The 17388-nt window shown below is 44.0% G+C and overlaps 1 protein-coding gene across 2 annotated transcripts in view; it reads right to left on the minus strand.

The window, feature by feature from the left end:
- Positions 1 to 9010, minus strand: part of C21H2orf92 (chromosome 21 C2orf92 homolog) — a 53077-nt gene extending 44067 nt beyond the window's left edge. For both annotated transcript variants that reach the window (XM_042266465.2, XM_042266463.2), the window contains exon 1: positions 8853 to 9010. In XM_042266465.2, the coding sequence (XP_042122399.2) occupies positions 8853 to 8937 (85 nt within the window). In that variant the 5' untranslated portion in view covers positions 8938 to 9010. The remainder of the gene's footprint in view (positions 1 to 8852) is intronic.
- Positions 9011 to 17388: the final 8378 nt, after the last annotated feature.

Genomic DNA, 17388 nt, shown 5'->3' on the forward strand with positions numbered 1-17388 from the left:
CCAGCACTGAGTTAAGGGTTTCCCTCCCTCATGGAGTACATGATAGAGCAGTGTCTGGATGAATTTCCTTGACTCAAGGTCAAGGCTAACTTTTTCTTTCCGAGTGTGCAAACCCACCAGGACACCCGTCCCCTCTCAAAGCAAGCGGTCAGCAGAACACAGCAGCAGCGATTCTGTCACAGAGCACCACTCATGAAATGTCCCTAAGAATCTGAAGCTCCAGCACAAATCTAGTGACAGGACCCCTTGAACGTGGCGTGCCGACAGACCTGGGTCTGTAGACGAAGCAAGTGTGTGGCTTGCACACGCAGCTTTCAACAGGGAAAACGGTCAATGGGTTGTTGTTTTTGGTTTGGTTTTTTTTTTTCTTGTTTTTGTTTTGTTTTGTTTTGTTTTGTTTTGTTTTGTTTTGTTTTGTTTTGTTTTGTTTTGTTTTGTTTTGTTGGCTGACCTAACTCCTGAATTCAAGCCATTCTCTCACTCCAGTCTCCCAAGAAACTAGGCTACAGACACATCCCACCCCGCCTGGATGGTGGCCAGGTCTTCACGCGGAAACTCTTTCTAGGTAGGATGCCTTTCTAGAAAGTGAGAGAACCAGGGCTTTTGTTTCTCTGAGAGGCAGGAGAATCATGAAGAGCTTGTTCAAGGCCAATCAGGAACTGATCATAGGAGCCTTGTGGATATCTTTACATTTTTTTTAAAACACTTCATTATTGTGTCTGTGGATGATGTGTGGGCCCGTGTGCCGTGGTGTGTGCGTGTAGAGGTCAAAAGACAACCCTGTGAAGTCGGTTCTCTCCTCCCGTCTTCATGCAGGTTCCGGGGATCGAACTTAGGTCAGCAGGGTTGTTTACCCGCTGAGGCATCTCACCCACTGGACTTTTGCATGTCCTGAAAAGAGTACGTCCCTTGTCCTCTTTTCCGGCTGTCATTCCGGCTGAAAGTCTGACCACTTGAAACAATGCCTCCTGGGGTGCCAGCAAGGAAGCTGATCAACAATGGTGCTGCTGTGGAGCCTAACAACCCAAGTTCAATCTCCAGGCTCCGCAGAGTCGGATAAGAGAACCTACTCCTGCAACCTGTCCTCTGGCCTCCACATGTCCGGGGTACACATGTCCCACAGACACACACACACACACACACACACACACACACACACACACACACACACAAATAAACGAAAGAGACCAGTGCCTCCCTTGAACTGTGCAAACCGATGCTGCATTCATCTTCCGTGGCAAGTGATACTCTTCCGGTGACTGGTGTCCTTAGCTGTTGGGGATGAAGACCAGAGCTTCGTCTGCCAAAGCTCGATTGTCTGTTCTCACAGACCCGGTAGCTTCATCCTGAGAGGAGCCCATGGGATGTTGTGGGCAGCCAATTGGTCTAGCAAACAGCAAGGTTGTTTCCAAATGATGCAAGACCACGAAAACCAAGGAAGGACATTTGTTTTGAAAATCTGTGTCCATAACAATGTTATTCATGCAAGTCACAAGATGAGAGCAGCCCAAATGTCCACCAGCTGACAAGCAGATAAACAAAGGCAGCAGAATATCCTTCAGTCACAAGAAGGAGCAGAGGGCCTGAGAGATGGCTCAGCAGGGAAGAGCACTGGCTGCTCTTCCAGAGGTCCTGAGTTCAATTCCCAGCAACCATATGGTGGCTCTCAACCATCTATAATGGGATCTGGTGCCCTCTTCTGGTGTCCCTGAAGACAGGTCACTCATATACATTAAATAAATAAATATTTTAAAAAAAGAAAAGAAGAGAAGACAAACAGCAGAGAAGCACATGCAACATGAAGGGACCTGGAAATGTGTTAAGGGAAAGATAGCAGGCACGAAGCCCACATGTCATGTGATTCTAGTTACAGGAAGTATCATAATTACAAATGACCACAAAGTCATTTTTAGGGGTAATAAAAATGTTATAAAATTAGGTAATTGTCATTTACCACTCTGTTTATACACTAAACACCACAGGACTATATTTGCTTTTAAGGTGTAATTTCTTTCTTTCCTTCTTCTTTTTTTTTTTTTTTTTTTTTTTTTTTGAGATAAGGTGTTACTATGTTGCCCAGCCTGGTCTTGAACTCATCATAGCCATAACAACAACAATCATGAAGATGAAATTACAAAAAGAGAATCATAAGCTCAAGTGATTCGAGTCAACAGGTAACTGTTGATATCTCTCTAAGGTTGTCATTTAAAAACTTCTGTGTGTGAGTGGGTGGGATGGCACACACTTGTAATCCTAGCATTTAAGATCCTTCCAAGGAAGGTGGAAGGATCACAAGTTCAAGGTCATCCCATGCCACCCTGTCTCAGAACACAATAGTGAACAATGAAGTGAGTGGACACACCCTGCCCGAGAAGCAGAGAGAACATTGTAGGGCCGCGCTTTTCACACACACATCCGTCTTGCAAGGTCAGTAGAACCTGAGGCAGAGTAGCAACCCAGCTAAGATGGAGGGGAGCCACCAGGCAATGTCACACCTCCACTCTCCACATGCCTGCACCGGGAACGTTCAACCTCTCTCACACAGTACCCAGTGGGACCAAGACCAAATCACCTCAAAGAACACCGGGGACCCACCTGACTGCTCACACAGCATGGTGTGCCAGAAGCTCACCCCCAGACCCCCCAAAAGTGGAGGCACCTCCTAGTTGGCTTTCTGTTGCTGATAAATGCAATGAAGAAAAGCAGCTTGGGGAGAGAAGGCTTATTTCATCTTACGGTTTACCGTCCATCCTCGAGGGAATTTAGGGCAGGAACCTGCAGTCAGGAACCGAAGCCATGGAGGCAAGCTGCTCCCTGGTTTGCCTCGCCTGTGTTCCTCACCTAGATTTCTTCTACAACCCAGGACTACCAGCTCAGGGGTGACACAGCCCACAGTGTCCCAAGCACTCTTTCGATAATTAGTAACCAAGAAAATACCCCACAGACATGCCCACAGGCCTGTCTGATGAAGGCAATTCCCCAGTCGACACGTTCCCTCTTCCCAGATGTGTCAAACTGACGACCAAGATTGGCCATCACAGGCAGAACAAGATGGCCATCATGGAGACGTTCCCAGCAGCATTGAGAGCAGCTTCTAAATGTCAGGGAAGCAAAAGAGCCACCAGATGGAGTCCAGCAGTCAGGTCACATTCTTTTTATCTCTCTCTCCCTGTATGTCTGTTCTTTATTTAATACCCAATGTGAGTGGAGCAGGCCAGCTTGATCCTGCTCTGTTCTAGTGTTCCTTCTCCCCGCTCCCCCCCCTTACTTTTCCTGTTTCCTTCCAAAGACCATCTATAGTCTGGTGTGTATAGTCTCCGGCCAGCCTCCAGAGAGACCGTCTTGTTCTACACTATGTGATGGTAAATCTATACCTCTCTTTTCAGTCCACCTTTAGCCCAAACTCCCTCATCTGGGTTAGAGATGTTGCTTCATGGTTAAGAGCGTGTGCTGCTCTTCTGGAAGATTTGAGTTCAAATCCCAGTACCCACGTCAGGCAGCTGACAACTGCCTCTAAGTCCAGCTCCAAGGGATCTGATGCCTCCATGGACATTGTACTCACACGCATGCACTCAGACACACACACACACACACACACACACACACACACACACACACACAATTAAAAATAAGTAAATACAAAACTCTCTTATCTACACTCACTTTTCCCCCCGCCATTATCCTTTGTATTTATTTTCTTATTCTCTTTTTATCATCCCACTATTAATCACTAGTCTTACAGTATTTTTTTTCCTTTTCACCAACTCACACCCACAATAATGACTATATTAGTATACACAGTACTATTAGTGTCTCTTGAGTCCCTAAAATGATTGACATATAGGGGTAATGTTTTCTAGTCCATTATTACTCTATTTTTATAGTGGGTCTACTACTGGATAACTGTCCTCAGGAGAACTGGGGACAAAGCCTGGAGCCCTGAATATTGGTCTAAGAGAGAAAAATGATACTTCAATCCTCCTACAACCGAGCCCTTCCAGAACACTGTAAACACTTCCATTGAGAGAAGAAAAGAGACCTAAATGAAATAAATGAATTCAACCAGTGACCTAACTCCTGCTGGGTGAGTCTCAATGCAAAAATACAATATGAAAAACCTAAAAACTACCAGGCCTAGAGTAAAGCCACTGAGAGGGACTTAAATGAAACATCAGACAAAGAATTCAAAAAAATTATAAAATTCTTACTATAAATTATAAGATATAAAGTCATATATTAACAATACCATGGCAATAGTGGTTGACCTCAATACCCTACCAAGACCAATAAACGGGTCATACTGACAAAAACATAGAGAAACATTGGAGTTAAATGACTTTATAGTCAAATGGACCTAGCAAATACCTACAGAGCATTCAATCCAAACACTGCAGAATACATGTTCTCAGGAGCCCATGGAACTTTAAAACAGATGATATTTTAGGACACAAAGCAACTCTTAATAAAGGAAAATTTAAATAATTTCTTGTAGTAAATAAGATCTCAGTGGAATAAAGATTAAAAAGTAACTAGCAAGAGTACAGAAAAGTTAGAAATGTGTGGAGATTAAACAACACACTGTTGAATAATAGTCACTGAATGATAGAGCACTGAATAAATCAAGAATTTAATCCTATAACTAAATGAAAATGAAAACACAAGGCACCTATCTTAGTCACTGATCTATGCTATGAAGAGACACTATGACCAAGACAACACTTATAAAAAGAAAGCATTTAATTGGGGGCTTGCTTATGGTTTTAGAGGTTAGACCATTATCATCACAGTGAGAAGCATGGTGACACACAGGCAGGGATGGTGCTGGAATAGTAGCTGAGAACTACATCCTGATCTGCAGACATCAGGCAGACAGAGACAGAGAGAGACACAGAGAGAGACTGTACCTGGTGTGGGCTTTTGAAACCTCAAAACATACCCCCAGGAACATACCTCTTCCAACAAGGGTACACCTACTCCAGTCAGGTCACACCCCCTAATCCTTCCCAACAGTCTACCAACTGGGAACCAAGCATTCAGATTTACAAACCTGTGGGGGCTGGCTAATCTCATTCAAACCACCACAACACCAACACCTATGAGAGACAGCGAAAGCAGTCCCAAGAGTGAAGTTCACGGGTATAAGTGGCTATGTCAATCAGAAAGATCTCAAATAAACCTTCGGCCTTGGAAAAATAAGAATGAGCCAACCCTCAAATCAGTAGATCTGAAGAAATAATTAAAATCAGGACAAAAGTTAAAGGAAAAGAAATGAAAAAAAAAATACAAAGAATCAATGAAACAAAGACTTTCTTTTTCTGAAAAGATAAACATGATTGACAAACCCTTTGCGAAATTAAATGAAAGAAAAAATGAACCTAAATTAATGAAGTGAAAGTGAAAAGAGAGACATTACAAAAGATAACAATGAAGACGTGAAAACAACGAGGAAGCTGAGGACGATACTAAAAGATGGAAAGGTTTCCCATTCTCATGGGTCAGGAGGATTAATATTGTGAAAATGGCTGTCTTAAACAAAAGCCATCTAAGGGTCTGATGAAATCTCAATCAAAATTCCAATGTCATCCTCCAGAGAACTAGGAAAAAAAACTATCTAAAATATCTTATGGAAACACAAAAGCCCCCAGACACCCAAAGCAAACCTGAAAAAAACAAAAGCACAGGAGGCATCACCACAACTGATTTCAAGTTACCTTACAGAGCTGCGGTAATAAAAACAGCATGGCAGAGCCACACAAGCGTTCACATAACCAGTGGACAGAAGGACCAGATAAAGGACCACACAAGTACCGCCACCGAATTTTTGACAAAGGTGCCAAAAATATATGTTAGGGAAAAGACAGCCTCCTCGACAAACGCTGCGAGGAAACCAGATAGCCACGTGTAGAATGAAAAATTAAACTACATTTGTAAACCCCACTCTCAACAAAAGTCAATTCCAAGTCAACAGAAAACCTTACAGATCTGAAGCTGCTGGAGGAACTGCAAGATGAGGCCCAGGGAAGGACTTTCTGACCAGGACTCCAGTCCCTCACAGGATAAAGCCACCAGTCAACAAATGAGACCTCATGAAATCAAAAACCTTCTGTATAGCAAAGGAAACAGTTGAGAGAAAAAGACAGTCTGTAGATGGAAGAAGTTCTTTGCCTGCTGTGCATGTGGTACAGGATTAATGTATAGAATATACAAAGAAACAACAAAAAAAACTAAACAAGAGAAGGAATAACCCAATCAAAAAATTGGCTCTGTTGGCTGGGCATGGTGACACATACCCTTAGGTCCAGCACTGGACAGGCAGTAGTAAGCAAGTCTCTGAGTTTGAGGCCTACCTGATCAACATAGCAAGTTCTAGGATAGTCAGGGCTACATAGGGAGACTCTGTCTCAAAAAGTCAAGAAGGAGCTGGTTGGTGGTGGTGCACACCTTTAATCCCAGCACTTGGGAGGCAGAGCCAGGCGGATCTAGTGAGATCTAGGACAGGCACCAAAACTACCCAGAGAAACCCTGTCTCGAGAAAAAAAAATGACATTTGCTAAGCTTCGTTTTTCAATTTTAATGTTTTTGTGAATGTGTATGTGATGATGGACACATGGAAGTAGGAGGACAATTTGCAGGAGTACTTTCTCTCTTTCCACCACCTGGGTCCCGGGGATCAAACTCACATCATCAGCTTGTTAGCAAACACCTCTTACCCACTGAGCCATCTTGCTGGCCTTTGGTAAGCTACTTTTGAAAATAAAAAATTTCAAACAGTTTAGAGGTACCTTGTATGGATGTATAAAGTTATTCCGGAAGGCATGGGCTCTTCAATGAAAGTCTCAGTGCCAGGAGCGGGCTGCCTCTCTACTAATTGTTCAGAAAATCTTCTGAGATCCCCACAACATTACAGAAAACTGCCGTTACTGCTGGTTGCTCACCAGTAATGGTAAGATCCTATTACTAAGTCGGGCGGTGGTGGCGCCCGCCTTTAATCCCAGCACTTGGGAGGCAGAGCCAGGCGGATCTCTGTGAGTTCAAGGCCAGCCTGGGCTACCAAGTGAGTTCCAGGAAAGGCGCAAAGCTACACAGAGAAACCCTGTCTCAAAAAACCAAAAAAAAAAAAAAAAGATCCTATTACTGAAGACAGCACATGTTCTGGTAGCAAGACCTAGAGACATCAAGCTGGGCTAGACCAGAAGTATGCCCTCCACCAGTAGAGTAGCTGGGGAGAAATTGTCATTGTTGTTTTCTATTTATTTCTTTTGTGTGTATGAATGTTTTGCCTGCATGTACGCAAGTATACCATGTCCGAGTGTCAGAGCCCCTGGAACTGAAGATACAGACTTTTTTATGAGCTACCATGTGGGTGCTGGGAATCAAACTGGGGTCCTCTTCATCAGTGAGCCAGCTCGACAGCTCCTGTCATCCAGTCTTGCTCAGATGTGGATCCTGCGTGCTACATCACCAATTAGCCACTCAAAAACACACTCACTGGTACAAGAGTGGTAAGTCTGTTATGCGGGCAACCAACCAGATTCTAATCAGATTTGAGGCCTGCTCAAGGGGAGAGAATTCATGTCTGGTACCTTAAGCCTGGTCAAAAGCCCACGGCTCAGGAGGTCATGGGCTCCAGTGTGGAAGCTACTGCTATTGCTCTGCTCAACAGTCAGGATGTGCCTGTCTGGTAACTGTGTTAATGTCTATAGAACAACACTGCTGTTGGCATCAGAGAAGCTTCTTTTCGCAGTGAGCAGCGGTAACTACAGAGACTCATAGTCGGTCAAAGTGATGAGAATAGTGAGTTTTGAATTCTCACCCATACATGGGACATCTACATCATCCCCAAAGCCTCAGGGAACTTTGCAGAAGGGGAGAAAAGAATGTAAGAGCTGGAACACTGACTTCCAGGTATGACGTGGCCTCACACTCTTGCCCTCACAACGGCCATGATTATCAGCGTAAAATCTCCACATTAGGCCAGCCAACATCCTGTCATGGAGGGGGAATGAGCTCACAAGGTCTCACCCATTCCCTGAGGCTTTATATGCAGTTAATGATTGTGGGGTAGGGATGGACATTTTCTTCAGTGGTGTAGCCACTAGTACGGCACTTCTGCAGACAACTCCTCGCCCACCCTCCTGAAAGCACCCTAGTGAAATCCACTGGGCTATTGTTTTAAAGAGATGAAATTACAAGAAGGACTAATTGGGATGAGGAAGGGAATTGGTGAGAGTGGGATGGGAACAAGAGAAGGTAACAGGTGAATATAAACAAACACATACAAGTATGAAAATATAATGAACCTGTTTGCATAATTCATATATACTAATTTATTTGTTGGGTTGGTCTTTTTGAGACACGGTTTCTCTATGTAGTACTGGCTGTCCTGGCGCTCACTATATAGAATAGGGTGGCCTCAAACTCACAGAGATCTCGCCTTCGCCTCCAGAGCGCTGGAATTAAAGGCATGTGCCACCACATCCAGTATATACTAATTTTTAAAATATGTATGTGTGGATAAGATTGAGATGATGTGTGCATAACTGTTCTTTCTACTTCTGAGATGTTCGAAAATATTTTATAATGAAGAGTTGGCATTCCTAATTATGAAACCCTCTTATGAAGCTCTAGAATTCGAGGATACATCAACAGGTAGATAAACCAAAAAGGACAACTTCCCTTACGCTATGCCCTTCTCCCAAGGAATCCAGCCTCATGGTGAACTAAGGGAAGGAGAGAAAGCAGGACAGGAGGAGGGCTCGCCATCCCAGCCTCAGCAGGAGGGGCCCACCAGCTGGCCTGGCTGTGAGTCTTCCATCCCTCCAGTTGCCATGACAATATACTTGTAATGATACCTTCGGTCACAGGGATAGAGTGAGGCTCTCCGCCCCACTGGCTGCCCAGGTAGAGAACAAAGGAGAAGAACACAGTGTCGCTCATCTTTGCCACAGCCAGCACACCATCAGGGAAGAACCATTCTCCTAGATTTCTCAAAGACCCAACAGCATGGTGTGGAATCTGTGCTCTGTGAGGTCATACTGGGAAAGGAGCGTGTCTGTAGTCAGGGACCAAGTGGGATGCTAGTGGCCCTCAGATGGTCTCTCTGTTCTTTGTCTCAGCTCTCTGAGGCCTTCCTCAGTCCTGCATGCCCTGCGACTGGCAGATGGGAATGTATCAACAGGACTCAGGATACACAGGACAAACTCCACTGTGGCCTCCTAAGCCAACTGGAAGCAGCTAGAGCCACCAGGAATACTGTACTGATAAGATATCACATTAACAGGCAGGATGTACCTTGGTGGTAAAGAGCTTGCTTGGCACATATGAAGCCCTGAGTTGGATCCCCAGCACCAAGAAAACAGAAAGGTATCACATTAATGAAGTATAGTCACTGTATGTTGAACCTGGAAGGGTTACATGTTAAAGATCTGGTCACCAGTCCATGGTACTGTTGGAGATGGTCAAACCTTTAGAAGACAGGACTTAGCTGAAAAATCACCAGAGGTGGGATAAACAGGAATGGGGTTCACATACATTTGAATGCTTAATCATCAGGGATGGCACTACTTGAGAAGGATTAGGAGGTGTGGCCTTGTTGGAGTGGGTGTGGCCTTGTTGAAGGAAGTGTGTCATTGCAGCTTTGAGGTTTCAAAGCCCATGCCAGGCCCAGTGTCTCTCTCTTCTTGCTGCCTATAGATCTGGATAAAGAACTCTCAGCTACTTCTCCTCCAGCACTATGTCTGCCTGTGTGCCACCATGCTCCACCCCACGATGAACTATAAGCCAGCCCTAATTAAATGTTTTCTTTCATAAGAATTGCTGTGGTCATGGTGTCTCTTCACAACAACAGAATAATGACTAACACAAAGGGATATTGGGACCCTGCCCCATTCTGCTTCTTGGCCATCATAAGGGGAGCAGTTTGTGCTATCAAGTACTCCTACTCCCCACCATGATGTTCTGTCTCACCACAAGCCTAAAAGCATTGGGTCCATGGACTAGAGCCTGCAAAACCAGAAGTCAAAATAAACATTCCTTCTTATTAAGCTGGTTTTCTACAGTACTTTGTCACAGTGATAACTGGCCTGCCCTGTACAGTGAAAGTATAGCACCCAAAAGAGCATAAGGTGTGGTGATGCACACCTTTAACCCCAGCACTCAGGAAGCAGAGACAGGTGGAATTCTGTGAGTTTGAGGACAGCCTGGTCTACAGAGTGAGTTCCAGGACAACTAGGGCCACATAGAGAAACCCTGTCTCAAAAAATCAAAAAAAAAAAGAAGAAGAAGAAGGAAAGAGAAAGTGAGAGAGAGAGAGAGAGAGAGAGAGAGAGAGAGAGAGAGAGAGAAGAAAAGAGCATAAATGTTTTGATGCAATCATGCCATTTCTCATAGACCACTATGTCCTCTATTAATTTTAAGAGGCTATTTATACATTTTCTAGTAATTTTTTCCTTTCATGCTAGTCTCACAAATTATGTAGCCATCCCTGTATGTGCAGTGACTATGGTCAGGGGACAAACAGGGTGAAATGGCAAAGATGGAGGAGATCTTCTGAAGACAAAAGACAGACAGACAGACAGACAGACAGACAGAGAGTTATATGGGGGGAGCTGGAGACATGGCTTAGTAGTTAAGAGCACTTGTGCAAGCTTATGCATCCATTTGGATTGGAGTTCAGATCTCAGCACCCACATAAAAGCTAAACATGGTCCTGAGCACACCTGTAACCATGGCACTAAGACGGACAGAAACAGGGTTGCTGACGCTTGTGGCCAAAACCTAACTGAAAAGTGAGAGCTCCAGGTTCAGGGAGAGACCCTGCCTCAAAGGAACAAGGAGGAGAGTCAGAGACACGTGTGCATACACCACATGCATACATGATATTTAGTAGACACAGAACTCTTGCTAACCCTGATGTATTAGCGTGCTACAGCCACTATAGCAAAGTACCACAAAATGAATGATGTAAACAACAAATGTGTTCCCTGCTCTGGAGACCAGAGTCTGAGATCAAGGTGCTGACAACACTGGGTCTTTCTGCAGGACAAGGGGGGAAGATCTCTTCCAGGACTTGGCCTGAAGGCAGCCATCTGCTCCCCATGCCTGCAACATCATTTTCCCTCCACACACATCTGGGTCCAGTGGTCTCTTGCTAGGACATCTTCTGCCACACTGTACTACAGTCCATTTTGACTTCTTACCTCTGTAAAGACTCTAAGTCCAAATACACTCATATTCTAAGGCCCCAAGGTTAGGATTTCAGCATCTAAATATGGGCACAATTCAACCCATCACATCAGAGAGAGCTTATTTCTCTAAAATAGCTTCAAGAAAACAAAAACTAGAACACACACAAACATACATACACACACAAACACACACATACACACAAACACACATATACACACATACACACACATACATACATATACACACAAACATACACACATACACTCACAAACACACATACACAAACACACACATACACACAAACACACATATACACACATACACACACAAACACACACATACACACACAAACACACATACACAACAAACACACATACACAACAAACACATATACACAAACACACACACACCTCACATTCTTGGCAAAGATAGAAGACAGAAAATATCCAACTTCAAATGAGTAAAAGGAAAAATAACTGCTAACTTGGGCGACATCTCTTTTAATTCTGATGCTGTCCTCTACAAGGAAAAACACAGCAGCCCAGGATGGTCTAAATGTCTACCCCGTTGGTTTGTGTTTTACTTCATACTTAACATCCCACAATATGTGAAATATCATAGTAACAACACAGCATATTTTGTTGAAGTCTATAGCTAGAATATCATTATTTGTATGACCTCTCACCTCAAAAAAAGAAGTTTAGGGTACTTGGGAGGTAGAGGCAGGCAGATCTCTGTGAGTTTGAGGCCAGCCTGGTCTACATAGCAAGTTCCAGGACTACATAGAACCTGTCTCAAAAAAAAAGAAAAGAAAAAAAGCAGTTTAGGGGACAGCAAGATGGTTCCTCAGGTGAGAGCACCTGCCACCAAGCCTGATGACCTGAGTTTAATCCACAGGACCTACATGGTGGATAAGAGGACCTACTACCTCAGGTTGTCCTCTGACCTTCACATGGACAACATGGCATGCATGCACACCCACACAAAAATACACACACAAGGACACACACACACACACACACACACACACACACACACAAGATACACACAGAGAGAATAATTTTGATTACAAGCAATGTTTACAGTAATAGAGTAATCTTTGTCAATATGAGGCATAATTACAGAATAATAGTTTGAATTTAAATTAGAAATTAGTGTTTAACAAGACCTACTCTAGAAAAGCTACAAGCAACTAATGATTACTGAAAGAAAGAGAACCAGTCTTCTCCAGGGTCAAACCCTGATAGGTTACCCAATCCATAGAGGTCAGCCCTAAATACATATGAGCAACACTAAATGATCTCCTCAGGTTGTACTCACAAATTTGCACACACACACACACACACACACACACACACACACACACACGCCAACAACAGTGAAAGAATAAGAGGCCATGAATTTCAGGAGTGGGAGAAAAGTGGCAGAGTTTGAAGAGGAGAGGGAGGGGAATGGTGTAAATGCAGTGCTCACTTACGAAATGCTCAAAAATAAATAGTTTAAAGGAAATTATTGTTTAAAAACCTATTTCCAAGCCAGGCATGGAGAAGCACACCTTTAATCCCAGCACTCGGGAGGCAGAGGCAGGCGGATCTCTGTGAGTTCGAGGCCAGCCTGGTCTACAGAGTGAGTTCCGGGACAGCCAGGGAAACCCTGTCTCAAAAAAAAAAAAAAAAGGAAAAAAATATCTATTTCTAATATATAGGTGTATGCAGTTTTTAAATACTCAACATTTAAATATAAATAAAAGTTTTAGTGTAAAAATGCTTATTTTAAAAAATATGCATGTTAAATAATTTTAATATATACATATTAAATAATACATTCCACAAGCATTTGCTAGTTTTTCTCTAATAGTTTTTTCTTTTATCATATGAAGTTTTTTAAAATTTATTCTTCTCTCATATACTACATCCTGACTGAAGTTTCCCCTCCCTTCACTCCTCCCAGCCCCTCCCCCCACTCTCGTCTCTGCCAAATTCACTCCTTCATTTACCTTCAGAAAAGGGCAGGCCTCCCAGGGAGATCAACTAAACATGGCATATCAAGTTATAATAAGAATTGGCACAAACCCTTGTATCACATCTGGATGAATCATCTCAGTAGGAAGAAAGGGTCCCAAGAGCAGGCAAAAGAGTCAAAGACAGGCCCTGCTCCCAAAGTTAGGAGTTCTACAAGAAGATCAAACTACACAACCATAACATATATGCAGAGGATCTGGGTCAGATGCATGCAGGCTCCCTGGTTGTTGGTTCAGTCCCTGTGAGCCCTCATGAGCCCTACTTAGTTGATCCTGTGGGCTGTGTTCTCATGGCGTCCTCAAGCCCTCCTCCTCCTACAATCCTTCCTTCTCCTTTTCCGTGGGGTTCGCTGAGCTCTGCCTAAGGTTTGGCTGTGGGTCTCTGCATCTGCTCCTGTCAGTTGCTGGATGAAGCCTCTCTGGTCTATGAGAACAGCAGAATATCATTAGGAGTCATTCCATTCACTTTTTTTTTTTCAGTCATGCTGGTTCCATCCTAAGTCTCTGGGCTACCCAACCTCTGGTTCCTGGCCATCCAGACAGCGACTGGGGTGGGCTGACATTGCCTGGATGTTTTTTAAAGAAACTGAGGTCACAAGACTCTCTTCTCTTATTTTCTTGGAGTTTTCTCAGAATTCCCCTGCCTGACTCCATCCTGGAGCCATGTTTGGACAGGGTTTCTCTGTGTAGCCCTGGCTGTCCTGGATCTTACTCCATAAACCAGGCTGGCCTCTACTTCAGAGACCAACCTGCCTCTGCCTCCTAAATGCTGGGATTAAAGGTGTGCATCCCCATGCATAGCTGACTGATTCTTCATAGTAAGTAATATATGTTCTGTTTCATTGTTTCTGTTCAAATAGTTTCAGTAATTATTTAAAAATAATTCAATTATAGGGCTGGAGAGGTGGCTCAGAGGTTAAGATCACTGCTTGCTCTTCCAGAGGTCCTGAGTTCAATTCCCAGCAACCACATGGTGGCTCACAACCATCTGTGATGAGATCTGGTGCCCTCTTCTGGCCTGCAGAGATACGTGCAGATAGAACACTGTATACATAATAAATAAACAAATCTTTAAAAAAAAATAATTCAATTATATATTGGAGATTTTAAGTTAAAGGTGATTATAAATGTGTGTGTGCGGTGTGCACATTTGTATGCAGGCTCACGTGCGTGGATGAGTTTATGAACATCATGAGTGTGGAAGCCCAAAGTTGATGCTGGATGTCTTCTTCAATCATTCTCTATTTTACTTATAGAGACAAGGTCTCTTACTGAACCTAGAGTTGGTAGATTCTGGCTAGCCTTGCTAGCCAGCTTGCCTTAGGGATCTCCTGCTCTGCCTCCTAATTACATGCTGGGCCTGCAGCATGCCTGTTGGGCTTTTGCATGGATCCTAAGGGATCAGAACTCTGATCCTCAAGCTTGTGTAGCAAACACTTCACCCACCCAGCCATTCCCTCTCCTCCCAGTTTGGGTAAGTTACAAAAAAAAATTCTTTACCCTACATTAGAAATGTTGAAAATGGGTCCAGGTAGACAGAACAAACACTCTTGGGTGGGAAAGACCTGGGAATGCATTTGGGTGGGATTGCAGCCCAGGCAGGGGCTGAGCATGGTTGAGACTGTCACTTGCTGTAAGATTTTACACAATCCTGTGCTTTGTTTTGTTTACATGTGTTTTTTTTTTATTTGGGGTGTGTGTGTGTGTGTGTGTGTGTGTGTGTGTGTGTGTGTGTGTGTGTTGCATGTCACAGTGCATATGTGGAGGCCTGCTGTGGGACGGCCTTTCGGTATGCTGTGAATAAGTGTTGTTATGATTGGTTAATAAAGAAGCCTATGGTGAGTTAGGTTATAGCCAGGAAGGAAATCCAAGAGAGGGACAGGAAGAAGAAAGGCAGAGGCGGGAGAGACGCCAGCCTGCCACCCAAAGAACAACATGCCAGCAGACCAGTAAAGCCACGGAATATGTGGCAAAACACAGATTAATCAAAATGGGTTATTTTAAGATATAAGAGCTAGCTAGCAAGAGGCCTGCTCGAGGCCATACAGTTTGTAAGTAATATCAAGCCTCTGAGTGATTGTTTTATAAGTGGCAGAGGGACCAGAGGGAGGACCAGATGAACTCGGGACCAGAGAAACTTCTGGCTACAGAGGCCAGAGGTCAACTTGCAGGAGTCATTTCTTACACTCCCCCATGTAGAGAGCCCAGGGTTTTATTGGCCTGAATTCTGGCCATCAGGCTTGGCAGCAAGCACCATTACAGCACCAAACCATCTTGCTGGCCCATTCTGTGGCCTGTTAGCAACAAAAACAAAAGGAGGTAGACTGGCTGAAAAGTCTAGATACATAACTCGCTCCCCCCAACCCCACGGCCGCAGCCTTTGACCATCACTCATTCTGCAACTTTCTGTTTTCCCTATCTGAAGCAAATCTACCCTTCCTGTTTGATCATGCTGTGTGAACCCCAAGACTGGAGGAACCTGCTTCTAGCTGTGGTGTGGCTCAGCTCTAGCACACACCTTTAATCCAAGAGCTTTCTGCTTGAATATTGTAAACAGGATTCAATATAATCAACCATGGGCCGAGAGGCAGAGCAAGCAACCAGTTGACAGGAAAAAGCCATAGAGAGTGGAGGTAGTCATGAGGACGAAGAGATAGGTGCACAGGAAGTAGAAGAGGGGGGGAGGGGGACATCCAGTTGGAGGAGTTTTTGTTTGAGACAGTGTAGGAGAAACTGCTCTTTCTGAGATGACAGTGAAGGAGGAGGCAGCTGGACGCACTCTCTGAGCTAACAGGTTTTCACCCCAGCATCTGGCTCCCGAGTCTTTAATGATAAACTAGAACAGTAGAGCCTTAGTTAAAAACAACACCTTCCCCCTTGCTCTGGCCAACATCCAAGATTTCATCCCACATGCCTCTCTATCTCACTCCATCCCTACCCCAAGCCAAGCTCTAAGAAAATCTTCTCAGTTATGTTTTCACACACATCCTGAAATCTGACACCTTCCCCAACCTCCCCAGTGCAAGCCAGGCCTGTATAACTTCATCTTTCCGCTGGTGACATGTGGGACCACTGAAGTCCACTAAAGCTTGGCCATTATGGAGTCCCAACCAGTCCTATCCCCAAAACCTTCCCCACCTCCTCTCCCTCTTCACCTGCTTCTCTCTTAGCTCCTTGTATCACCCAAGGAGGAGATTGAGGACTGTTGTGCTGCTGGACATGAGTGTTTGTGTATCTTTCCAGTTACCTTTGTGTTCTCAAACTGCTACCCCATTTCTCTCATTTCCAGGCAGACTTCCCTGGGATCCAGGCACCAGGAGGAAGCGTCTACTTTTTCTCTGGGATGTGTGTGTTTGGCTTGGTTTAGTTTGAGACAGGGTCTTGTTTTGTTATCCAGGCTGACCACAAATGCCTGGGCTCAAAGTGATCCTGTTGCCTCAGCCCCCTCAGAGACTGCAGGCAAACACCACTGTACCTAGGTTAAAGAAACACAAACCAACTACGTTTACACAAGTCACCTGGGCATAGAGTGGGAGTCAGCAAACCTTATACAGCATGTTCTTCTTTGTAGTCAATGCTACTGTCCATTAAAAATGCAAACACTCTTGGGAAAAAAAGAGTCAATGAAATCCAAAGCTGTTGTTTTGAGGGAAAAAAATCATTACAATAGTAAAACCTCTGGCCCACTGATTCTCAGACTTCCTAATGCTTCGACCTTTTAATACAGTTCCTCATGTCGTGGTGACCTCCAACCATAAAATTATTTTCATTGCTACTTCATAACTGTAATTTTGCTATTGTTATGAACCATAATGGAAATATCTGTGTTTTCCAATGGTCTTAGGTGACCCCTGTGAAAGGGTCATTGACCCCAAAGGGGTCGCTTGAAAACCACTGCTCTAGCCAGTCTGATCAGGAGAAAAGACAAAGGAATGCATTATGGGTGTCAAGAACAAGAGAGGAAACATCTTTACAGACTCTGAAAAAAGAAACAAACAAACAAACATGGGTACATTATGGACAATTTTTTGCCAGTTTAATTTACCGAAAGTGGACAGATTCTATGGCAGAAAGTAACAAAGCTCAAATCAAGAAGATATAGCAAGACTGTAAGTGTGGCTCAGTGGTAGAGAACTCGCCTAGTTACAGGTTCCATGTGCAGCACCCCAAACGGAAAGAGA

This window comes from Peromyscus maniculatus, chromosome 21 (genome assembly GCF_049852395.1).
Source record: "Peromyscus maniculatus bairdii isolate BWxNUB_F1_BW_parent chromosome 21, HU_Pman_BW_mat_3.1, whole genome shotgun sequence".
Taxonomy (NCBI): Eukaryota; Metazoa; Chordata; class Mammalia; order Rodentia; family Cricetidae; genus Peromyscus; species Peromyscus maniculatus.